Source organism: Hemicordylus capensis, chromosome 6 (genome assembly GCF_027244095.1).
Source record: "Hemicordylus capensis ecotype Gifberg chromosome 6, rHemCap1.1.pri, whole genome shotgun sequence".
Taxonomy (NCBI): Eukaryota; Metazoa; Chordata; class Lepidosauria; order Squamata; family Cordylidae; genus Hemicordylus; species Hemicordylus capensis.
The window spans coordinates 133,630,057-133,656,870 of record NC_069662.1 but is presented as its reverse complement, the minus strand read 5'-3'; the positions used below and the strand labels follow the sequence as shown (position 1 = coordinate 133,656,870).

The 26,814-nt window shown below is 42.5% G+C and overlaps 1 protein-coding gene across 7 annotated transcripts in view; it reads left to right on the top strand.

Annotated features, from left to right (window-relative positions):
* Window positions 1-26,814, top strand: part of CDK14 (cyclin dependent kinase 14) — a 417,778-nt gene that overhangs the window by 272,675 nt on the left and 118,289 nt on the right. For all 7 annotated transcript variants that reach the window (XR_008309633.1, XM_053260459.1, XM_053260458.1 and 4 more), the window contains 2 exons: window positions 465-558; window positions 17,065-17,128. Coding sequence is in view for 6 of the 7 variants with exons in the window: in XM_053260459.1 (XP_053116434.1) it covers window positions 465-558; window positions 17,065-17,128 (158 nt within the window). In the remaining variant the exon portion in view is untranslated. The remainder of the gene's footprint in view (window positions 1-464; window positions 559-17,064; window positions 17,129-26,814) is intronic.

Here is a 26,814-nt window from a genome sequence, read left to right as displayed (position 1 = left end):
TTATCCTAACTAAAACAAGCTGTTTCAAAAGAGCAGTTTTGAAGTAGCTTCTGTCATTCTGGTTTCTTCTTTGTATCTTTTTCACAGCAAGGCATAATTTTCTAAAGGGAGGTCTGCTTATAGTTGCTACTGGCTCATTTGGTGGCAACTCGGGAGGTCATCTGCTGTATGATTGCCCCATGGCTTCAGAAGGTGCTTCCTATCAATATAAGAGTTCTCCATCTCTGGCTGCCTTCAAAAAATTGCTTCACCCTTGTTTTCTCTCTGGCTTCTTGTTTTAAAAGTATTTTAAAACCATTGTTTTATTTTTGCTGTATTTTAAACAGTCGCACACGGCCTGGAGATCTATATGCTAGGTGATTTATAAATGTCACAAAGAACATTGTAAAGACCTAAAGGTTTGTACTAGCTTTTTAAATATCAAGATATTATTTCACATATCTTATACTTTTTTTGCTTTGCAGGGGAGTTGGCTGTATCTTTGTAGAGATGATTCAAGGTGTTGCTGCTTTCCCAGGAATGAAAGACATCCAAGATCAACTTGAAAGAATATTTTTGGTGAGTCCCCCCACCCCCTGCCACCTCCCTATATTCAGATTGCTATGCTCTCTATATGCATGTAAGAAGACAAAAATACCATTGTGTAAACGATACTGGAATGAGTGGAGATTGCATGGTAGAAGTGCCTGGAGGGTTGCATCATGAACCATGGAAAACCAGGGTTTGTTTAAAATGCTAGTATTTTTATTTGAAGTGGTAAGCAATAATTTTCTGCCTAATATATTGTTCACACCATTAAAAAGTATCTTTTAAACAGTTATTTAAAAGAAAGAGATTACTCTATTTGAATAGAAGGATTACATTTCCCTCCCCTTCCTTCTCTAGTGAATTGTTTACAGGAAGGTGGCTAATCAGTTTCTAAGTAGAAAATTAATCGGGTTGAGATAGCTAATACAATTAATTCCTTCACAATGAAACTTTGCACAGCAGTAGATAATTATCCAACAGAAGTATTTTTCCCCCTCAGGTTTTAAACATTTCTTACTTTGAACACTGCCATGCCAGCACTAATGTTAGTTTTCCATACAAAGAGCAGTATAACTTGGTTGTTGAAAAATAGTTAGGCTTTTTAGGTTTGCCTTAAAAAAAATTTTTTTTTTGACACACTATGCATCCTACCCAAGTCAGTTTGATATGATGAGTAGGGCCCATTCAGTCAGTGATGTGCTTATAGAAACGGAGGCACTAAGGAAGGGTGCCTTTTTGTGGATGTACAGTGTGGAAGCTGCCGCACTGTAGTCCCCTCTAAAGATGCAACATTCCACCTCACTATCCTTATCCCAAAGAAGCACCAATCCATTGCTGCCCACATTCACAAAACCTCATCAAAGGAGTTATATGCCCTTTGAATAATAACCAAGCCCTTGACTTACGAAGGAGCTTCATATGCCTGGGTCTGAAACACCATATCCCAATTCCTTTCAGTCTTGGGATGCTTACCTTCAGCCTCTTTGGGCAAAGTAGTGAGGATTTGGCCCTCAATTAACAATTTTTGTTCAGGATCCTTGAATAAGAGAATAAATCTATGTATCCTCCCCATCAACCTGTATTTATAGCCTTGTAGCAAGTAGTATCTGAGTGGGGCAGAAACCTATGTCGGGGTTACACTGTGATGACCAGTTGTCAGAGAGCTGGTATCTAGAGGCAGCCACCCCTGTTGAAAAAACAGAGCCACTGCTCAGGTCCTGACCATTCCCCAGACACCACAGCCACGCTGCAGGTCTCCATACCTGCTCCTACTTGCCCTGAAGGCAAAGCTTGTGTGGCTTCTGCTCCAGTAGACCTCGCTCCTCCAGCTGCTGCTGCTCCAGCTGCCAAGAGGGGTGGCATTCCAGCATGCCATAGCATTAATGAGGAGGAGACAGGGAAGGAGGAGTCTGTGCTGATCTGAGCCCCGTGAAGTGCACTGTCTGTCACTGGCATAATTGTAACCCCTTCCAGACCTTGCCAAGAAATGCCTGTCCTGCCTGAAATAGATGGGACAGCCTACCCTGCAGCCACAACTCCTGCTGCCATGTCCGGCATGTCCAGTCTGTCTCAGACTGAGATGGCACCCCATAAGAGGCCAGAATCCCTGGTCTCCATGCAGGCCCTCTACCAGACACATTGGCAAAGGCAGCCCCAGAGCACATACACCCCCCCGATAACTTCTCCCAAGCCCCTGTTCATCACACCAAATCCTAAAGTAGCCTGGCCACCACCCTGCTCATTCTCTCACCACCCTTTTGGAAAGGGCGCTTGAATCACTCCTCCTGGAAGAGGATCTACCCTAGGGGCCCCCAGCTGCTGTGGCTGGCAGGGTGTGCACTGGGACTGCCGCCCCAGCAGCTGTTCTCTCCTCATGGTGCGACATACACTCACAGAGAATAGCCAGCAGTAAGTTGGGCCTGCTGATCCATGCCCTGTGATCCATTGCTGCCACTTTCAGTCTTGCCTGAGACCTTTTTACATTGAAACAGATCCATGCTGCTACCCAAGCTTGATTCGCTGAATCTAACAGATCACAACTGAAGGCATGTGAACGCAATGGCACGACAGAGGAAAAGAATCCATACCAGAACCATGGGCCTTGCACATGTTCATGACCCCAACCTAACTCTGACTTAAGGAAAACAAAATTTTCTGGCCCATTTTGCTGCTCTTCCCTGCCTCTCACAAATTATTGCAAGATGACCTATTACTAAGCAGAATCATGTTTTCACTGTCTTGCTGCAAATATCCCTCTCCCTGTAAACAGCAGGGACAAGGCCCCATCTTGTCATGCTTTTCCTCTGATAAGAAAGACAATGAAAGTATGCTTCTTATGCACATCTAAGCAAAAATTGTAGAATACCTATAAAGACCTGTCTTTAACATTATGTTCCGCAGTGTGTGGCAACTGAAGACAGTGAAAGGTTTGTGTTAGAAGAGAGTGGAACAAAGAGAACAGGAAACTGTAAATCTAATCACAAATTACTGGCATGTACATGACTGAGATGTTGTATGAGGCAACATCTGTGGAAATAAATGCCCCCCCCCCCAAGCATTCCTAATATTAACTTACATCAGTATATACTCACAGTCGGGTCATGCCACTTTACAGTTATTTTTAGGAAGCTAGTCCATAGGAGAAAAGGCCTTGTTCTGGAAACATTTTTTCTTTTTAAGACTGGATTCTAGGCTTCTAAGTGCCTGGCATGCTTATTGAAAGAGCCCAAGACCTGTAAGTTGTATGTGGACTATATTGTTGTCTAAATTGTGCATTGTCCCAGAATTTATGACAAACCCCAAATGATTTTGTAGCTTGCTTCCAGCAGTCAGCTGGAATCATGCACCTAAGCTATTCAGTAGGTTGCCTTCTCGATGCACTCTGTAACAGATGAAGACCATCTGGTAGTGTTCTGGAGTCATTCATATGCACCCTGCTGTGGTTGCCAACACCACTTTAAGCTAAACATGTTGCCTGTAAATTGCTTCCATCTTCAGTAAAGTATAGTTATTAGAGGTCCACAATAGTTCTGTAATGGTGATCATCATGATATAATTATTTATCTTAGAATGTGAAAAGGGAAATTTTAATTTTAAATAAGGGAGTAGACATATGAGAATTAGGATGCTACTAAGAAGGAAATGTGAGGCAATTATAATTGAATAATTCCTGTACACTGTGTGGTAATTGTTTAAAAAACAGTACAAGAGATTTGGAATAAATGCACTTCAAATTTTAAAAAGATAGCAGGGGGTCTTAAAGAATGGCAGCATGTCTGCAACAATGTAAGAGAAGCTATTGAGGGGAAGTGATTGCCTTTTTAAAATACGGAAGACATGAGATGAGAGAAATAGGCACATGCAAGTTGTCTGTCCAATGTTAATAATGATTTGAAGGTATATAGGTAAAGTAACTGTCTCGCAGCTTTTGTTTTCCATTTACAAAAGGGGCTTTATCTTGCAATGAAAATTAATGCAAGTAAAAAATGTGAATTGGCAGTATATCAGATATGACTTGTCGTTTATTAACATTCAAAAGCTCTCTTTAATGTGAATAGATTTCAAGTTCTAAAAAATGCAAGGCAAATAGTGCCAATCCCTGCCATATGCCTGTTAAGATTATGGCAGCATATGCATGCGTTGAGACAGATTCGGGTCCCAACAGCATGACTACCTTGAAGTCTTGATTCTGAATATTCTTTTCTCCAGCTAGGGTATCTATTGAGAAATCTATTAGTAATTCAGAAATATAATTTTGATTTGGCTTCCTTCCTTTAATAGTGCACTACTCCTAGACAAGGTTTTGCCTCATTCCATTTTTTTTTGGGGGGGGGGAGTCCTCTATTTAGCATCATGTCCCCATCACCCATTAGTCTCTCATGCTCCTGCTAATCAGTTCACTGCCCATTTTATCTCACTTTTTAGCCAATGAGCCTCTTGACCAGCACACCTCAGCAGTTCTCTCTGTCTCCCCATAGCATGTGGCCCATTTTACCCTTCAGTGCTGTGAAGCATTTTTGTAGGTTTTGAGTGCGAGTTAGTTTAAGGTTGAAGGAAACTTGAAGCAGGAATAATTTTGGAGTATCCTAGAGACCAGCGAGCACTGCTTTTGCAATAAGGAAATGGATGTCAGGCCGATCATTCTGCTTAAAGAATCTTGTCCTGTTTCCTGTTGCTTCCTCTCAGCAATAGATGACCAGTGCAACATCCATCAAGGCTCTAGTGGCCTTTCTAGCTTCAGTGCCATTAACAGCTCACTATCATATTACTCAGTATCAGCCAAAAGTGCATTAAAGTTAATTTAAAAGCACTAATGTGCATTGTGTGATGAGCTACTCATAGTGGGTAAAGCTGTTGTTTTGCCTTGCCTGGCCCCTCCTTTTGTGGGAAAATGAAGGCCCTGGGCAGTTGTCCAATGGTGCTCTATAGTTAATCTACCTCCAACATAAAATACGCATTTATGTTTGTAGTAATTGAGCTTTAGTGTGTTCGATCCCAGCATGGTGAAATAAAGGTTATTATGGTGAAGGATTACAAACGTCTCAATGTCCTTCCTCATTGTACCAAATATGCTATTTTTTTCTGGGTTTCTGGAATTGTTGTCTGTCCCTGTTAAAACTTTGTATTCTGTTTGAAAGTTGTAAGAATAACTGTATCTATTTTTGTATTATGTTTTCCTGCCACAGAGCTATGGTATAGTATTTTAACCATTACTGCAGATTTTCAAAATCTTGAAGATGAGAACAGGCTGAATACACGATTTCCAGAGTGCAGATTAATGAAATTACTCTCAGTGGATTTCCTGTGCGCAACACAAAACTAACATCTATTATATAAAACCCAGAACCTGTCAGTGGGAGAGGAAAGAGACGCAGAAAACAAAATTCAGAAAAGTATGTTTCATTATGAGAGAGTAGAAAAAGGCCCCCTGCTAGCTCCCAGGTGGATGCCACTGATTATCATCATATCCAGATGGCTATTTCAGAGAAAAATAATCTATATTAGCCCTCTTCAGACATTATGAAAAGTGAGGGAGCTGTATGCAAGTCCAGTGTCACCAGGACTGCACTCTGAAGCCCCACCTGCCCAATGATGTGCTTAAAAGCCATGCCTCCCTGCTGCTCATAGTTACACTATGACACTGTATTTGTGGTCAGATGCTTCCTGTAATCAGGATGCTGAGACACATACTTTTTATGAAGTATGAAGAGGACTATTTTTCATATTGTACAACAAAAGTACTGTATAACTTTAATAAGCTGGAATAGGTTCAGAGGAGAGCAGCAAAGATGGTGAGAGGGTCTGGAAATGAAGTCCTCTGGGGAGTGGTTGAAGGCACTGAATATGTTTGTTAGCCTAGGAAAGACTAAAGGGAGATATGAAAGAATTCTTCTGATATATGAAGGGCTGTCATATAGAAAGAGAAGACTACTTCTATATGACAGCCCTTCATATACCAGAAGAATTCTTTCATGAGGGCAGAACTACAACCAATGGGATAAAATTGCGAGGAAGCAATTAGACATTAGGAAGAATCTCCTAACTCCAAGAGCTGTTTGACAGCAGAACAGTTTGCCTCATGCATCAGTTCTCCTTTCCTGGAGATTTTTGACAGAGGCTTGGACTGCCATATGGTGGGGCTGCTGAGCAGAGATTTGGACTAGAAGACCTCTAGAGTCCCTTACAAGTCTATGATTCAGTCATACAACTCTATGTTTCAGTGGCTTTCGTCATGTTGTCAGCTGTAAGTAGTGATGGACACGCTCCCCCTGACTTGATGAGAAATTGGTTTGTTGAGTCTTGTGTCAAGTCTGGTTTCTTCCAAGAGTTTTTTACACTGCAACCCCACCCCGCCCCACCCCCATTTCTAATTTTGGTTAATATAGCACATGTGTGGAACATGATTAATTTATTTAATCATGCAGCACAATATTGTTCTATAAATTCTATTTCTCACACCGTGCACCTAAGTGTCAATTGGAGTTAGGGGTTGACAACAAAGACATTTAAAGCAGCTATAGAAAAATCAAGAACTACGGGCATAAATCAGATACACGTATCTAAATATACATCTGAATATCAGTATGCATTCTGGTGCTCACTTCCATCTGCATACTGAGTATCACTTCCGTGTGGCTAAATTCTGTCCGGACACTTGTGTTCATGTGTTTAAATAGTAGCACTTGCAAAGTTGAGCTACATTATGAATTACAGTGGTCCCTCGACTTACGAAGTTAATCCATTCCGAATGCACGTTCGGAGGTCGAAAATTTCGTAAGTCGAAAAGCGCACCCACGGAGGTTTAAAAAAATTCGTAAGTCGAGTAAGCCGCATCTAAAAATTCGTAAGTCGAGGAAACCGCATCTAAACCGCCAACGGTTTCCGTTCGTAGCTCGAAAAATTAGTAAGCGTGCGGCCATTTTTGTCGTTCGTAAGTCGAAAACATCGGATGTCGAGTAGTTCGTAAGTCGAGGGTCCACTGTATTAGTCTTGTTTTAAGACTGAACTTAATAAGCTTTATTTGGTGATATATCAGGGCCAGCACTGTTTAAAATGAAAGGACAAGCTTTAGCAGTGAGAGATTATGACTAGGCACTCATGCTGAGAACACCTAGTTGGATGATACTTTGTACACAAGACTTGCCATGTTAGCCATTTGGGGGGCTGCTAGTGGTGCAGTGGGGAAATGCTTGACTAACAGCAGACGGTTGCCAGTTAGAATCCCCGCTGGTACTGTATCCAGCAGCAGCGATTTAGGAAGATGCTGAAAGGCATCATCTCGGACTGCGTGGGAGGAGGCAATGGTCAACCCCTCCTGTATTCTACCAAAGACAATCACAGGTCTCTGTGGGCGCCAGGAGTCGAAATTGACTTGTCAGCACACTTTACCTTTAGTGTTGAAGACACTCTTGCTCTCTTTTTTTCTCCAAGTAAATGAGTTTGGGTTTATTTTGTGTATTTAAATGTCATAAAGCTGTGGGAGGTGTCTTTTCTGCATAACACTAGGGCTACTTCACACTTTTTACACAGAAGCAAGCCCCGGTTTGCCACTCAAAGAGCTGAAGTCAATCAGGTTGCATGATGAGTGTGTCTCTACAATAAATGCATTTGGCAAGCACAAGCTTGACACTATTTATATATCACATTTATATATTACATTTATATCTTGCTCTTCCCAAAATGTTCAGAGCAACTTACAGCATTATTTAGAATTAATAATCCTGTTCCAAAAGGGCTCACAATCTTAAAACCTCAAACAAAAATTTTAGGGACTGGGGAAGAAAGTTGTTTTCAAGTATACTTTGAAAACATGCTGAGGTTTAAAGCTCCGACTTCTGTGAAGCTAGCGTACTGGAAGAGCAATTTCCCCCCCCCAATGGCTTTGTCAAGATCATGTGAAGAGCAGGGACAAAATAAAGCAAGCATTCAATCTGTTACTAATTTTTTATTTTGTTAGGGTTTGTAATAAAACTTATAGCTCCTTTTTAAGAAAAGAGAAACTAATATCCCTTGCACCTTTACATGTAATGACAAAATACTGCACAGATCGTTCAAGGGTTAGTGTTGTACCAACTCTTGCAGCTCTGCCTCATTTTGCCTTTCTGTCCAGAACATCTATATCTGTCTATCTATCTTTATGTCAAAGATCAAACATTTAAACTGTTACAATACTCAAATAGATAGATAACTCAAATAAAAAACTGGTTGACACATATAGAAAGCTTTGGTAACCCTTAATTCGACCCTGATCCTTAAGTGGCGCAGCGGGGAAAAGCTTGACTAACAAGCAGAAGGTTGCCAGTTCGAATCCCCGCTGCTACTATATTGGGCAGCAGCAATATAGGAAGATGCTGAAAGGCATCATCTCAGACTGCGCAGGAGGAGGCAATGGTAAACCCCTCCTGTATTCTACCAAAGAAAACCACAGGGCTCTGTGGGCGCCAGAAGTCGAAATCAACTTGACAGCACTCTTTACCTTACCTTAACTAAGAAGTAAATTGCTCTGGCAGGTTGTTAACTGCTGCCACCCAAAACTTTGCTACATTAAGGGTATTGCCTGCTGCCTTATCTGAAAGGAAGAATGAACTGTAAAAGTCATTGTCTCTACCCAGGGCTTTCTATCCAGAACAACATGTACCCTATTTTCCAGAAAGCAGTACTGCGACATTCTTAGTGATTGGGTTTCATTTGTTGCTAAACACATGCCTTTAGTCAGGATACCCTGATATGATTCTCCAGAAATTATACGACTTGAATACATGGGGCTACTTGCTCTCTGGTTCACTTTTTAAAAATTTGTATAATCAAAAGACATGTTCTGTGGTTTAGTGCTATGGCACTGGGAATAGATACTATTGGATTTTCTGTTACTTTCTCTTGTATTCACAATATGATTAATTATAAAGACAGAATTTATAGTGATAGAAATCTGAAATGAACAAGACACCCGATAGTGATAGTGAACCATTAACAAGTTTTTAAAAATGTAATAGAGCTGCTTATTTCAACCTGTCTTCCCCACATTTGAAAATGAGAAAATTCCAGGGGGGACTGGATGTCATAAAGAAGAGTGTTTTGTAATTATTACAAAATTACATAGTGATATTACATACTTTAAAAAAAAGAAAAAACCAGCCAAGAGAAAACCTTGAACGTGGGCAGACAGAGGTTAATGCACTGGTTCAAAGCAGAAATGGTGTGGCGAACTGGTATGGCAGGTTGAGTGCGGTGCCTGTGTGCGGGGAGCGGCACCTTTAGAAGTTAGGACATTTTTCTGCTATGGCATCACTTCCCCCAGCTGCTTGTGTGTGACGGTGGTGGCAGCACTCCTCCCAGCACCCCACATGCAGCAGCACACACATGGCCTTCACGCATGTGCAGAGGCCATTTCTGTGATCACCATGCTATTGCTGGCCATGCAAATGGTATCCTTTGCATATGTGGAGGGTGTGTGCATCTTGGTGCCGTGCCACCGCCGTGCGGGCTGCTGGGGGGACTGCTGCCATGTGCAGGCTGCAGGGGGTGGGGGTCTGCCACTGCAGCAGGAAGCTGTGTGGAGCGGTGGTGGAACAGGTAAGGACTTGTTGTCTTCACTTTCAAAGGTGCCGCACTCGACCCTTCAAACCGGTTTGGTGGACTCACCAGATCGGTTCGGCTTCAAACCAGTGCACAAACCCCGTGCTTGGTTCATGCACATCCCTGGAAAAGACACACAGATGGACACTGAAAGAATTGTTAATTTAATTATTCAGATTTTATACATGAGGTCTTGTTATGCTTTCAACAAACAGGTTTTTTTTTTTAATAGTGTGCCAACTGTTTAGTTTTGTTTAAGATATTTTTTGTGTTGCCAAATCGGGGTGTGCATGAATGGTTTGTGCAGAACTGGTTAGCCGGTTTGATCACGGTCCGAACCAAATGAGCCCACTTCAGGTGAACCAGTTCTGTATGAACAGGGGCCACTGGGCAGGAGCGACAAGAGATGTAATGTGCTGCTTACCTTACTGGCACGGCTGCCAGTGCAACTGCCGGAGCAGCTGCTCGCCCTCCCGGTGGCTCCAAGCATGCGGCCCTCTTGTTTTACCAAACTGCCGGCTCAGCAGTGGCTTGGTTCTAGCCTCTGTGCATGACCTCTGTGTGGACGCCAGAACCAAGCTGCCGCCAAGCTGGTGGCTTGCAAAAGTAAAGGGGATTGTGCTTGGGGCTTCTGGGAGGGTGAGCGGCAGCTGTGCCAGCAGGGTAAGCAGCTCTTTACTTCTCTTGCTGCCCCCACCCAGTCACCCCTTACCTCCTGAAGGGCCCCACAACTCTCTGTACTTTAAAGGAGAATCCTCACTGGATTCCCCTTTACAAGAATATCCCCTGAACTGCACCGGGCCAGGTTGGTTCGACTCCGGTTTGGATTCGAACTGAACCATCCAAACTGGTCCATGAATACCTCTCTTGCCAAATACCTTAGTAAAACCATAGTAGATGGATGCATGTTTTCAGAATGCTATACTGTACTTTGTCTCTTTGAGAATCTCAGCATACTAGAGTATCATTCCTTGTATAAAAATTTATTCTCTCCTCTCTCATGAATGTGAAGAGTGTAATAGAACCTGATAGATTTATTACCTCTCAGAGAAACTAAAACTCATGGTGAGAAAAATGACTGATATTCCATTTATGCCTTCTCTCTCTTTCTCTCTTGAATATTAAGATGACAGCAAACTGTCATATATCATAGTCTGCGAAGAAAAATGGGGAGGCATCAATGCAGTTGTCACTCAAGAAATTGAGTCAACATGCATAATATATTCTGCTAGTAGTTTTATCAATCCTTTTGCTTTTTTCACCTTTCCGTATATGCCAAGAATTACATCTTATGAGTACCATTTCTTAGTTACACAACCTTCCAGTTATGGTCTCCATTATCTGGTCTGTTAGAAGAAAACATCATTATGACTTGTTATGATAATTATTGAATTACAATATTTCTATGTTCCTTTTCCAGCAAAAGGGCTCTAGGTGAGGTATATAAATTGAAAATTACCTTTTAAAATCACACTAAAAAAAGAACTGATAATAAAATACTAAAAGAATGTTAATCAGCACTAAAAGGCTAATATCTAAACCAGCACAGCAAACTTATGAGAAAAGAAGATAAGAAAATACAGCATTTAATTGGCAAAGAAAGGAACACAGGGAAAAGATCACCCTAAACTGCGAAAAGTATTCTAGGCAGCCAGAACACTGTCCAAGAAGATCCTAGTATGTGCCTTTATGACTTTAGCTAAAGACCTTCTGCATCACCCAGGTGATGATCTCAGGGCACAGGGAGATACACATGGGATAACATGCTTCTAACGTATGTTCGACCCAGACTTCATTGGTGAATTATTTGGGGATAGTCTCCTTGCCTGCCCTTCAGTGCGTGAAATGGATTTCCCTATGGAGGTTGCTAGGAGAAGATGCATGGAACAATTTGCTCTTTCTTCATGTGTGTACTTGATTTCGTAGGGCTCAACCCTAAATTAACCTTGAAGAAGCACAATCTAGACCTGGTCTATATATGCAGGAAATTGAGGGTGGGCAGAATCCCTGACTTAGTAGGACTGACTGCATCATTTCAGAATGGATTCCACTCTTGAATGAAGTTTCAAATTCCCTTAATTTAGCACAGCAAAGAGGGATGTTCTACTCCAGCTTCTTTTTTTTCTCTTTGCCAACTCTGTTCATTTTCTATATGCAAGGTGTTTTGGATAAGGTGAATAATACAATCAAATATAGTATTCACCTGCTTTCTGAAGAGATGCAGCCCACTCTACCACCTCATTGTCCTGCATAGACCAGGCCATGTTTATTGCTTGGGAATGATTTCTAAGCATTGCGGTCTAGCAATATAAAATGGTTTTTCCTTTGGCCAATAATGGGGATTTGTCTCACACACACACCTTGTTTGGACATAATGCCAAACCAGAGGTAAATATGTCAAAGGATTGAAATCTTGGATTGTCCAAAAGCATGAAGCTGTGGTTTTGTCACCCAACTGCGGCTCCATTTTCTCTCCCAAACTTGAATGTGTACCCTAGGTTTGTAGTGAGTTTTGCTTCCGGAACCTGAGGTTAGAAGGCAGCATTGTGTCCAAATTCTGCTGTCACTATAAACTGTGTTTCTTGTACAAGCTCCTCCCACCGCCACAGACAGGCTGGCTCAGAGCAGCCCATAAATATGTCAGTTCTAGGTGGGGATGTGCACGGGACCAGTTTGAAGGCCCTTTTGCGGACCTCCCAACCAGTTCGAATGTCCAGCGGTTCTGCCAGTTTGAAGGTGGGGCTACCTCTAAGGACTGGGGAGGGTACTCTCCCCACCCCCCACCATGTCTCCTCCGCCGGCACTGTCATTAAAATCAGTCCCGCAGGGTAGAAGTGTACCTCCTTGCCACCCCAGTACGTCGCAGACTGGAAGTGTCCACTGCACATGTGCACGTCGGCAAGGAGCTACACTACCACCCTGTGGGACCAATTTTAATGACAGCGCCAGCGGAGTGGGGGTGTAAGAGCATCCTCCCTGGTCTTTAAAGGTACCCCCACCACCACCTTCGAACTGGCAGTTGCCAGTTCCATGCACACCACTAGTTCTGGGATGGCTGCATTTCTCATTGGCCGCCTCTTGGAACTGATATCCTGCCCTCTGCCATTGCCTTGCTCCTCCTGCCATGGCTTGGCAACAGGGATGCCGCATCCTTGCATTTAGAGGGACAGAATGGCGTTGGGGGAAGCATGCTTTTTAAATAACTCACATGCAAGGAGCCCTTTCATTGATCTAACACCCGGTCTAGATGCATTCTTGGGGCTCTCAGAAGTTAATGAAGTATTGTTTCTTTGGTCTTAATGTACACAAACATGGGAGGGGGACCAGACTGAGGTACATGCCTGAGAATCCTGGGGGAAGACACCAGTTGCCAGACCACAGACGGGCCGGGGCTGGTGGTCTGGTAATCCAGGAATGGATCTCATTGACTTCCTAGGAGGGAAATAGGAATATTAAGGCAGGCAAAGATCCCTGGGATTTGGTTTACTGTAACCAAGGGTGTCACTACTAGGGTGGTACACCTAGGCAAAGCAGGACCAAACGCACTCTTATCCTCGTGCCAGATTGCTGGGCAGGGGTTAACCGCCTTATGAGATGGCCAGTCCAAAGGAGAAAACAGAAATACCAATGTGTTTCAACTCTCTGTTTGACTGCACTCATGAGGAAAACCTTCCAACTATAGTGGACCCCACTGTTGTGGGGCTCCCGGCAACACTGGTTAACAGTAGAACCTTCCCCCTTGCACCCAATCCTTCCAGACATCAAAGTAGTCTGAGCCACTAAAGGTGTTCAAGCAGTTGTCTGGTTGGGTGGGCAGACGGAGAGATTGGGGATGAATCCTACGCTCCAGGCGAATCAGTACTGACTGGGTGTGATGCTACATCAAATGCAAACGAGCTCCTTTGGGGCACTCTGGGACGGGACACCTGTGGATCAGAATGGTCCCTGGCTAGCCAGGTGACTGTGAGAAGCTAAACCGAGCATGGGGATGTGTTTTGGGGAGACCAGACTCTTTTAATGGGTACTTATATTCTTAGTTCCTAGGAGTCGCTGGGACCGGTAGGGATATTGCTGAGGGAACCTTCCTGGGTCTTTGGTGGAACTGTCAACCAGGCCAGGCGGTAAAAGCCTTCCAGCCTGCATGCGTGTGTCTATGGTCAGGCACTCTTATATACTGCCCCATATACAGCTCTCTGGGCAGTTTACAGATTAACACATAAACAACCATTAAAACAACAGTTTATTTAAAACAGTTTAAAATAACTATCAGTAAAACTTTAGAACATCATTAACTAAAAGCGTGATAAATAGGTGTATCCAGATGTTGCTTAGAAACAGCCAGAGATGGGGAGGCTCTGGTTTTTGTTTGGGAGCATTTTCCAGAGCCCTGGAGCAACCCTAGAGAAGGCCCAGTTTTGAGTTGTCATCAAACAAGCCGCTTGTAACTGCAACTATACCTTCCCTAATGATCTTAATTGGTAGTGGGGTTCATGATGAAGAAGTTACTCTCTTAAATACCCTAAACTCAAGCTGTTCATGGCTTTATAGATAATAACTAGCTCTGAGTTTTTCCTGGAAACTTATTGGCAGCCAGTGTAGTTCTTTTAGAATAGGAGTAATATGGTCTCTCTGGGAGACCATCCTGGCTGCTGCATTCTGCACCAGTTACAGTTTCTGCACTACGCCAAAAGATATGTCTGTTGAGTGCATTGCAGTAGTCAAGCCTGGATGTTACCAGCATATGCAGCATTGTTTTAAAGTTGTATCTCCAGAAATGGACGTAGCTGGCATATCAGCCAAAGCTGTTAGAAAGCACTTCTGGCTACTGCCTCCACCTGTGATACCATGGAGCGTTTTGGGTCCAGAATACTTCTAGACTACATGCCTATTCTTTCAGGGGCAGTGTAACCCCATCCAAAGCAGGCAGTTCTAAACCATTTCCTAAGTTTCGACCTCCCACAATAAGTACTTCTGTCTTGTTTGGATTGAACTTCATTTTGTTCTCCCTCGTCCAGCCCATTACCAACTCCAGGCAGGCATTTAGGGTGGTTAAGCCATTTCCTGGTGAAGTTGATATGGAGAAATAGATTTGGGTGTCATCAGCATATTGATAACACCCTGGACCAAATCTCCTGATGAGCTCTCCCAGTGGTTTCATATATAACTTAAAAAGCATTAAGACAAAATGGAGCTCTACGGGACTCCATAGCAATTTCCCAAACAGCAGGCTTTACCATGGGATTAAGCACGGTGAAAAACTGCGAGTTACGGGGCATATAGGATATTCTGAACTTGCTCAAAACTGGATGCAAAAAGTGGAATTTTTACCCTGGACATAAATCGGGCCAAGCTCCCATGTGCAATGGAAAACCCAAATTGTGTATAGAGTGCTCCCTGATAGCTCATAGGGAGCTCAACATAAATCTGGACGATATGTGAATGCACACCTTCCCTTCTGAAGTAAAATAGCCATCTGGCAGGGCTCCAGGAGATAAGACAAGCCACAGGTCAGAGTGTGAACAGCAGCAAAATGGCAGAACATTCTCTGTTGCTGACAGTTCTTACATTTTTCTTGACGTTCCAGCCGGTGAATAAACTCTTATGTATCAAAACGCTAGCTAAAATACTTTAAAGTGTTATATTGCAGTCTGATTCTGTTTTTCTTCAGTAAGTTAAAAGAATGGCTGGTTCCTTAGCCTGATGTGATGCTATAAGATTAGACTTTCTAGTTTAAATCCTCTGCCTCCCTCTCCTGGCCACAATAAAATACTGCATGGTTGCTATTCTGAATGAACCACAGAGTTCATAATGAATATGTATTATTACAATTCTTCAGTATATAACATGTTTGCAATTCTTATTTCTCCTCATAATAAGCCTCTAAGATAGATTAGGCTAAGACAAAACAATTTGTACAAGGGTGAAATAATGGGCTTAATTGGTAAGCGTGGATTTAAAACTTCAAACCCACATTTAATCTATCTATCTATCTATCTATCTATCTATCTATCTGTCTGTCTGTCTGTCTGTCTATCATATGTTTATATCACCTGATATGTACATCTCTAGGTGGTGTACTAAATTTATTTAAATGTCAAAACAGATTAAAATACACGACATAAAACAGTTATTAAAACAGATTATTCAAAATTAATTCTAATTAAAAGCCTGCAAAAACAGGAGAGTCTTGAGGTTCTTCCTGAAAACAAACAGGGAAGGAGATGCTCTTATTTCATCAGGGAGCATATTCCAAAGCCCTGGGGCAGCTACAGAGAAAGCCTGGTCCTGGGTTGCCAACAAACAGGCTGATGGCAACTGTAACTGGACCTCTCCAGAAGATCATAACAGGTGTCAGGGATTATGACAAAGGAGGCACTCTCTGAAATAGCCTGGACCCAAGCCATTAAGGGTTTTATAGGTAATAACCAGCACTTTGTATTTCACCCAGAAACATATCGGCAGCCAGTGCAGTTCTTTCAAAACTGGTATTATGTGGTCCCTTTGTGTTGTCCAAGAGACCAATCTGGCTGCCATATTCTGTGTCGATTGTAGTTTCCAGACTACCTACAAAAGCAGCCCCACATAGAGTGCATTATAGTAGTCAAGTCTGGAAGTTACCAGCATATGTGCCACTGTTATAAGGTCATTCACCTCTAGAAATTGATGTAGACGTATCAGTTGAAGCTGATAAAAATCACTCCTGGCCACTGCCTCAAACTGAGAAACGCGGGAGAGCTTTGGGTCCAGGAGCACTCCCAAGCGACGTACCTGATCAGGTACATTCATAACATAACATTCTTTCCGCACTCCGTGCTATGTAATTTTCACAAATATTTCATTGGTTATTAGTTGCTACAGCTATACTTCATGTCCTATTTCAAAGATGCTGATGGTGTCTGCTTTATTTTATTCATTCATTCATTTATTGCATTTTATGCCACCACACACAAATGTCTCATGGTGATTTACAAAAGCCAAACCACAAAACCACAGTTAAAAACCAAACATTAAAGCAGTTAAACATTTAAAAACAGCAATAACAATGAAACCAACATGCAACAGGGTAAAGTCTTGCTCAAATAGGTGAGTCTTTAAAGTTCTTTTAAAGGCTTTCAGATATGGGGAAGCTCTCAGGCCTGCTGGGAGTTCATCCCAAATAAGTCTTGAAGTGGCTACAGAAAAGGCCTGGCCCTGAGTCATCACCAGAGGAGTTGGAGGCAACCGCAGGCATATCTTTCCAGAAAATCTTAAAGTGCAGCGGGGATCCTAAAGCAGAAGGTGCTTTCTTAAGTATGCCAGGCCCAGTGAATGCTCATGCCTAGCTCTTGTTCTGTGCAAATCAATCCTATGAAACTCTGAGCAGATAGATTAACTGCCTTGTTTGGGTTTTTTTTAATTAAAGGACTGTTAAGCTGCCATATGCATTTTAAATATAATTTATTTCTCTCTTTTTACTTGTAGGTACTGGGAACCCCAAATGAAGATACCTGGCCTGGAGTTCATTCTCTTCCCCATTTTAAACCAGGTAGGATTCAAGACAGTGTTCTTAGAGCTCAATGAATCAAGACCATTGCATTTTAAGAGTATTTGTAATGTTTTGCTTTGGCTTTCCTTTTCCTTGTCTTCTAGGGATGTGCCCAAACTGGCTTGGAGATCTATTCCTTTAAAAACCAGATAAGCAGGTCCTCCGCTGCTCCACAGCTTTTCCAGGCACGGTACTCACTTTCCAAAAGGCTGCTCCCAGCATCCTGCGTCCAGTGTTGGCATGCACTTGGCTGCCGGCTTTGTGTGTGCTGATGCTGTGCACTGCCTTTTAGAAAGCGATCTCCACTTTTGGAAAAGCGGTGGAGTGGCAGAGGAGCAGGTAAGGACCTGCTTACCTGGTTTTAAAGGAACCGATTCCCTTTCCACCGAACCTGTTCAAATGCAGGCAACTGAGCCAGTTTGGCACTTCCTTAAAGAGGCGCCAAACTAATTTGGGCATAGCCCTATTGTCCTTTATTTTGCTTTGCTTCCCTTAAGAATTGTATCCAGGACTGTCTCTAACTTCTGTTTTTTATTATTTGGCTTCGGTCCTTTCTTGGGGGAAGAGTCTAGAAGGTGGTGCTGGGAGACTACTTCTCGGCTCTGTGGCCACTGGCCTGTAGGGTCCCGCAAGGTTCGGTTTTGTCCCCCGTGCTGTTTAACATCTACATGAAACCGCTGGGAGAGGTCATCTGGGAACTTGGACTAAGTTGTCAGCAATATGCAGATGACACTCAGCTCTATCTCTCCTTGTCACCTGATCCTAGAGAGGCTGTGGATGTCCTGAACTGGGGGCTGGAGGGAGTGATGGGCTGGATGTGGGCTAACAAACTAAGATTGATACTGGGCAAGATGGAGGTACTGTTTGTCAGTATGAGATCCAATCAGGATGAGGAGATTCTACTGGTTCTGGATGGGGTTGCACTCCCCTTGAAAGAGCAAGTGCACAGCTGGGGGGGAATGCTGGACCTTGGTCTGCTTTTGTAAGCTCAGGTGGAGGCAGAAACCAGGGGTGCCTTTGCATGGCTTTAGCTAGTACACTAGCTGTGTCCCTTTCCTGAGAAGGCAGATCTGACCACTGTTACCCATGCCTTAGTCATGTAACAGCTGGATTATTGTAATACACTGTACATGGGGCTGCCCTTGAACCATATTTGTAAACTACAGTTAGTGCAAAATGTGGCAGCTAGGATATTCTCTGGAGCTGCCAGATGAGACTATATTACCCCCATTTTGGAAGAGCTACATTGGCTGCCAATTATCTCCCAGGTCCAATTCAAGGTGCTTGTTTTGACCTTTAAAACAGTTTGGGCCCTGGATACCTGAGGGACCACCTGCTCCCAAGAGTTTAAGCCCACTCGATGAGGTCATTAGCAGGGGAGGGGCCCTGCTCCATGTGCTGACAATGAAGGAATCTCACCTTTTGTACATGCGGGACAGGGCCTTCTTAGTCATTGCCCCCGGACTTTGCAGTGCTCTCCCGATGGGCATCCACTCCCCAGTCTCCTTCACAGGTTTTAGAAAGCAAGTGGAATTTTGGCTTTTTACCCAGGCTTTTAGATGAGTGTTTTGTTGCTGCTGCTTTGTATATTATGGTTATACTGTATGTGTTGTTTAAAATTTGAATTGTATTTGTATTTTTATATTTCATTTTAATTCTTATTGTGCAGTTTTTATGATTTTATATTGTGTTAAATATTTTGTAAACTGCCTTGAGATTATTTTAATGAAAGGCAGTGTGAAAATTTAACAATAAATAAATAAATATAATTCAGAAGCCCCAGATTTGGAAATGTTAGGGGCCTTATCAATTTGGGAATATTCAGATTTAGCTGTGGGGGGGGGGAGAGGTTGGTTAAATCATTGCACGCCCAGTTCCCAATAACGACAGGACACGGATAAATTGGAAGAACTAGGGCCACTTGATTGATTTACAAATAACCTGCAAATGAGGAATGTGCTAAATAGAGTGCAGGTATCCCCCCCATGTGGGTCACCCTCATAAGGAGGGCTCCAGAACCTTGAGGTTTTATCCCTGCTGAGAGGTGGCCAGCCTGCCCCACCCGACTCAGGCCGCAAAACACTGAGTGGTGGGCCCAGCCAGTCTCCGAGTAGGGGCAGATCCCAGCTCAAGGGCTGTAAAACCTGCAAGGGTTGTTCCTTGACTTCCCACTTGCCTTAATTAGTCCTCTAGTCAAACACCAATACAAAACAACCTACCCCAACCCACACTCTTCTACAAGCTGACCTATACAATGAAATCCTATGAGGAGAATCAGTGAGAAGTAGGTAAAAAAGAGCCAATTGTGTGACCCAGAAAATTCCTACTTGGCACCAAAAGGCGATTGGATAATCCTCACTGAAATGGGAAGGGCAGGCAGGTGCCTCACCACAGAGCAACTGAGAATGAGCTAAGGGAGCCGGCCACTTATGCAGCTGTTCCCAGCCACCATCACGTGACACCAACAAAGGCAGCCCCCATGCCCGTCGATGGGGCCAGGCTCACAATTTTGCCCCCCACCTTATCACGAAGTACAGCAGCAGGGAGCAGTTTTACACATTTCTGTTATATTAAGAAGTAAGGGAGAAAACAGCAGGAGCTAAGCCTTGTACGTTCTCATTCTTTCAGTTATGTAATATTGTCATGAAATTGATACTGTGCTTCAGGCTCTTGCATGGGCAGAAAGTATCAAAAATTCCCCTTGCTAAAAGGTTAGATAGGGGAATGGTACAGGTTGTTCAAAGAACTTGGGGATAAATCTGTTAATTATGTTGAAAAATAGAACAGCCCTTGAAGAGTTGCACAAGAGCAATGGGAATGGCTTTGGGCAAGCAATGTTAACAGTTTATTTATTATTTATTTATTTGATTTCTATACCGCCCTTCCAAAAATGGCTCAGGTTTACATGGAGGAATAACAAACAAATAAATAAGATAGATCCCGGTTTACATGGAGGAATAACAAACAAATAAACAAATAAGATAGATCCCGGTTTACATGGAGGAATAACAAACAAATAAACAAATAAGATAGATCCCGGTTTACATGGAGGAATAACAAACAAATAAACAAATAAGATAGATCCCGGTTTACATGGAGGAATAACAAACAAATAAACAAATAAGATAGATCCCGGTTTACATGGAGGAATAACAAACAAATAAACAAATAAGATAGATCCCTGTCCCCGAAGGGCTCACAATCTAAAAAGAAACATAAAAGTTTCTTTTGAATCATAGAGAGAGAGAGAGAGAGAGAGAGTTTCCTAAAGGTCCAGTTCCATTGATATTTGATTCGAATCAGGCTAAAACACATTCACATCTTGAATCAAAGTAAATTCTGGAAGTGCAGAGATATACCACATAGTGTGACAATACCCGCTGATAGACATTTTTTGGAATTAGGTCCTACTGAAAATAGTGGAAATAACTGAATATGTGCTCCCCAAAGATCCATGAATATTGTTGTTTGGTTATATAAAGGAATAAGTTCTTGAAGTGGATTTAGAATTGATTTCTCATGCATTAGCAGTGCCTAGAGTTTGTATAGCAGCAAAATGGAAATCACAAGTGGCCCCATCCCTCCAGAACTGGTTTGAGAAAGTCCGGCATGCTGCCCTGATGATAAAGTTAACATGCCATTTAAAAAAATTAGAAGGACAGGACATTTCTGGAGAGATGGAGCTTACTTATAGGCTACTGGAATGGCATTGTATAAGATGACTCTATGCTTGCAAGAGTTTCCATTCTCTAGGGAGTTCCTGGCTTAAATGGTCAAGGGTGAAAAAAGATGCACCTGTGCCAAGCTCAGAGTGGTAAATGCAGGCAGGGAACATGCTGTAATTGTTAATGATGTGTCCAGTTTGGATGATTATTTCCCCCAGCTGTCCTGCCCTCTGTGCTAAAAGCATGAGCACACATTGGAGTGGGCTAATTTAGATTATGCTTTCCTGACTGGCTCTGCTCCACATGATGGGGATGTGCAGGGTGCATGAGCATTCAGGCCTCCACACTAGAGTGCTGTTCCTTAATCATGTAGGGACATGGGGACAACTGTTTAGCAGCCCATAAAGGAGAGGAGTGCTGTTTTGCACGTGTGTGTGTGTGTGTGTGTGTGTGTGTGTGAGAGAGAGAGAGAGAGAGAGAGAGAGAGAGAGAGAGAGAGAGAGAGAGAGTGGGGGCACTCGTATGATGTGCCCATCTTTATCACATGAAGCAGACCAGGCAAGGAAAATGTTGTACCAACCAGTGTTCCCTCTAACAGGTATTTTCAGATGTTGTTGACTACAACTCCCAGAATCTGGATTCTGGGAGTTGTAGTCAATAACATCTGAGAATCCCTGTTAGAGGGAACACTGGCCCATTCTAAAGTGTAGTGCAAGTGATATTGATAGACCAAAGACAGTTTCAGACAATAGCATCTCAAAATAATGTCATCTGTGTCTGTGTAGTCCCAGAGGGAATTGAAACTGGAAAATAAAATATCTTCCACCACTAACAAAAGGAAAGGAAAGAATTCTGTCAATAAAATTGCTATAGTTGCTACTCACCCAATTGCATCGGGATTTGGGCCATTGACATGCCAAATAGACCCAGTAAGAATATTCAGTTGTTGTGTGGAACAAGAACGCTGGCAAAATTTAGATGGTCTTGAAGATGCTTATGTATGTTCTGAAACTCTGGGTTGAGAAAGCTCTTCTATGTTCATGCAAACTGGCCTCCTGAAATTATTTGTTTATTATTGTATTTTAGAATATTTATATCCTGTCCTTCCTGTGAAATACTGCTTGGAGCAGCTCACACAAATAATAAAACAATAGTAAAACATAACATTAATAAGATAAAATAAAACCAGGAGCCAGTTAAAACCAAAGTTAAAAATTAATTTTAAAGGGAGTGTGTAAGTAATTAAAAACCCACCCCATATAAAACCCAGCATATTGAAAACCCTCTCTAAAAAGATGGGTTTTTGGATACTTTTTTAAAACCCTGAGGAAGAGAGCATGGCAAAGCTCTTTCAGGAGGATTTTAGGATTCCAAACCTGAGGGGCTGCAACTAAAAAAGCTCTGTCTAGTCTCTGCCAAACTAATCTCAGTCAGCAGCGGAGCTGTAAGCAGGGTCCAAGATGCAGAACAAAAGGCCCTGACAAATTCATATGGGTGAATGTGGTCCAACAGATACCCCAAGCTAGCCCAGAGGACAACTGGTAACCAGTGAAGTTGCTGCAAGATGTCACTCTGATAGGTTTTTTTTTAATGGTACATATGACATTGTTCTGTGTGTGCGTGTGCACTTCAGCCTAGACATTGGTGTTAAGTTAATTAGTAGGTGAAAAATTGTGTACCAAGTAGAGATGTAACATGACAAGTATCCAGTTAGGGGTAAAAAATCTAAAGGAATCTGAGGAAAGGCCATTCATATGGTAGCTTCCATATCCATATTCTTTTCTGATACATTAGCCTCGGTGGCAATTTATTTGGACACTGCTGCTCCTTTCTGCAGAGATGGTACTCAAGAATACATTAAACCAAAGTTTATTAGTCAAAAAACATTGTTGCACTGCCTACATTGTTGCACTGCCTACTGAGCCCCTGGTGGCGCAGTGGTAAAACTGCTGCCCTGTAACCAGAAGGTTACAAGTTCGATCCTGACCAGGGGCTCAAGGTTGACTCAGCCTTCCATCCTTCCGAGGTCGGTAAAATGAGTACCCAGAATGTTGGGGGCAATATGCTAAATCATTGTAAACCGCTTAGAGAGCTCTGGCTATAAAGCGGTATATAAATGTAAGTGCTATTGCTATTGCTATTGCTACATAATTAAAACCATTATAAGTAAAATATAACTTACAGCATGACTTGCAACTTACCATTTAGTTGGATCAGTTTCTCTGTCTAAATATTGTCCTGGATACATGCAAAGTGTACATTTTATGCCTTTAAAAAAATCAGGGGTTAAGGTTTATTCCCTCATTTCCCTCCACAGTGGTTTTTGTTTGACAGTTGATAGTTCCCAACTCCTAAAGGTATGAGATGTTGTTTAGGAACCCCAAGCACTCTTCATGACCAGGGTTATGTGTGCATCTGCATTTCACACATGCACAGAAAACTCATAGTATGTGATATAGGGAATATTACTGAGAATATCTGTTTTTAAATAAAAAGAACACCCTTCAAATGAACTGGGTGAGCTTTTGCTAGCAGAATCAGATAAATCAAGACTCGATATCCTTGAGGATCACTCTTACTGCTTATTGGGCATATATGTGAAGATAAAATTTCATTCCTTATTACCAGTCTAAGGATTTGCATCTCTTTTGGTTTCTTAACACTCTCCCTGCTCCTTTTTCTACTTAAAAATAACAACACCACAACTCTGTACCTCCCCATTTCACTGTAAGATAACATATGGCTGTTTAAAAAAAAAAAGGTGTACAAGCAGCAAGCTAGTATTCAACCACAGAACTTAAAAAGTTGACAAGGATGTTCCTTGTCTCAAACATTTCCTGAGTTCAAAGACTGGCTGTATTCTTAATCTACTCAGTTCTTTGTAGATTCAAGGTAAAACCTGCAGTGCAACTTTACAAAAACCTATTCAGACATTATGGAAAGGATGCTCTGCACCAGTAGGGTGTCCCAAAGCTCACTGTAAGTCCCACTCCAGCCATCATTCACCTTCTCTCCCACCCACCCAATCCCCCGGTGCTGCTCACAGCACTAGTATTTACCTCTTTAGACAAATGCTGCTGGGAACTTGCGCAGCAGATGGGGCGCGGCGGGGTGTGTATGGAGAAAGTGGATGACAGACAGGGCAGGACTTCCAGCAGCATTAGGACACTCTGCTCATGTAGAACATATTTTTTTAATAACATCTGGAAAGAGCTAAGCAGTCATTAAACGTTCTCCCAAATGGAGGGTGTGTGTTCACATATTAGCCAGATTTACCCCCAAATCCCTGCAAGCTGTCAGGGAGCACTTCACACACACGGTTCAGGTTTTTATTGCACGTTAGAGTGTAGCCCGATTTATGTGGTAGGCCCTTGGCTCAGTGGCAGAGCATCAGCTTTGCATGCAGAAGGTCCCAGGTTCAATCTCTGGTATCTCCAGGGCTTTTTTTCACACATCAGGCTTTACTGCAAGTTCGAAGTTGCCCCAAAAAACTGATGCAAAAAGTGGATTTTTTTTACCCTGGATATAAACCGGGCTACAGGCTAACAGGTATTTAAAAAAAAAAAAAACCCGAATCATGTGTGAAGGGCTCCCCAAAAGCTTGCAGGGACTTTGGGGTAAATCTGGCCGATATGTGAATGCACACCCTCAATTCCGGAGGAGATGAGAGCTAAAAGCCCTGTGTGGAGAATGCCCAGGTAGAACTGGGAAAGCCTCCTGCCTGCAACCTTGGAGAGCTGCTGCCAGTCAGTGTGGACACTACTCAGCTAGATGGGCCCAATGGTCTGAGTTGGTACAAGGCAGCTTCCCATGTGCCTAATTATTTCATAAATACTCTTGCTGCTTTGTAATTTCAAACAGTATTTGGTATCTGATCTCCCTCCCACCCCCAAAATATAAAGTAGCTTATAACGTTTTCTACATTCCTTTAATAAAGGCCAAGTTCTTTTTAATGGAAATTCATTTTAGTATCAATTGATATTTTTTTCAGCCCAATTGGACTGATACAAATGCCAGGAAAATAAATACTTGCCCATAAAAATCATTTTCATACAGTTCCAAGTTTCTGTTTAATTCACATTATAGATACTTCCCACTGAAGATGTGTTTTGAGTTTGACACAGTATATTTCATGTAAAAGATTGTTTTGACAGTAGATGGCAGTCAAGAAACCTTTCTGATGTGGTAATTCTAGACTGAGACACATACTGGTAGTATACGTGGGTCCCTCCACCCCCTGGCATGTTTATAAAGGAGAGTTATTGCAATAAACTGAAAGGGAAATGTAGCATTTAAATTATTTAAAATAGATACTGTTAGATTTATAATTATCTGGTTAAAGGTAATATAGGTTGCCAGTTATGAATATGTGGCAGCTATATAATGCTGAACTTGGAAAGACAGAGATTGATTGATTAAGTCAATCAAGTCGGTGTCGACTCTTAGCCACCACATAGAAAGAAAATGTTAATTGAATGTTCATAGAAAATGTTCATTGAAAGTTTTTACTGCATACCTTATTCTTTCAGCTCTTTTCCCCCTGTGTGTAAACCTCCAAAACAAAATACTGTTTTGACTAGCAGCATTATTAGCATGGTGCATGTTGTGGGGTTTTGTGGGTTGTTTTTTTTAGAACTTCCAATTATGTTGAATCTTTCCCGTGGCTTAGACCAAAGTCAATGTGATAGCGGCAGATCTGTATACAGTGGTCCCTCGACTTACGTAAATAATCCATTCCGAACGCACGTTCGGAGGTCGAAATTTTCGTAAGTCGAGGAGCGCACCACGGAAGTCTCAAAGCACTCGTAATTCGAGGAAGCCGCATCTAAACATTCGTAGGTCGAGTAAGCAACTACTTCCGGTAAGCAACTACTTCCGGTCTTTTTGTCGCTCGTAACTCGAAAACAACGTAAGTTGAGTAGTTCGTAGGTCGAGGGATTACTGTATTCAGACAGATGGATCTGCTCCAAGCACATAGAAAAAGAGTAGGTGAGTGTGAAGGAATTGACTGGTTTCTGCCAACTTGTAATGGGTTATATTCAAAATGGTAAGTGGTGTGAAATACCTTTTGGGGGGTGGGGTGGAGTTTATTTTGCCTAGATTTTGGACTTAATCAATTTTCGCCCCCAAGGGTCATTTGTAGTTCTGCATTAGGAAGGTGAGAAAAAGAACAGTTTCTATAGGAGCTTCAGAAATTCCCATCCTCCAGCAAGTTAAGAATATAAAAACAGCCCTGTTGGATTGGGCCCAAGGCCCACCTAGTCCAGCATACTGTTTCACACAGTGGCCCACCAGATGCCTCTGGAAGCCTACAGCAGGAGTTGAGGGCATGCCCTTTCTCCTGCTGTTACTCCCCTGCAACTGGTACTCAGAGGCATCCTGCCTTTGAGGCTGGAGGTGGCCCTCCGACTAGTAGCCGTTGATAGACCTCTCCTCCATGAAGTTATCCAGGCCCCTCAGGTTGTTCACTGTCACCACATCTTGTGGCAGAGAATTCCGCAAGTTGATTATGCATGGTGAGAAAAAATACTTCCATTTGCTGGTCCTAAATTTCCTGGCAATCAATTTCATGGGATGACCCCTGGTTCTAGTGTTATGGGAGAGGGAGAATTATTTCTCTCTATCCACTTTCTCCACACCATGCATGATTTTATAGACCTCTATCACGTCTCCCCGCAGTGCAGTCTTCTTTTTTCTAAACTAAATAGCCCCAGGTGTTGTAGCCTTGCCTCTTTATGAAGCTGCTCTAGGCCCCTGATCTAGGTTGCCCTCTTCTGTTCAAGTTCAAATGGTTATTTCCCTTAAGTGGTTCAAGAGGTCAGCCTGGGAAATAAAAACTTAAAATATTGGCAAGCGGAAACTTAAGCTATTGCCCCTTTGATTGGGAAACATCTTGTGAGGGGAGCTAGGCTATTTTATGCCAGAATGAGACAGAGAAAGACAGAAGAAGCAGAACCAGGACAGAGACTGCTGAGTAAAGACAGGGAGCTGAGGAGGGGGAGGAACATGTATGAATTCAAA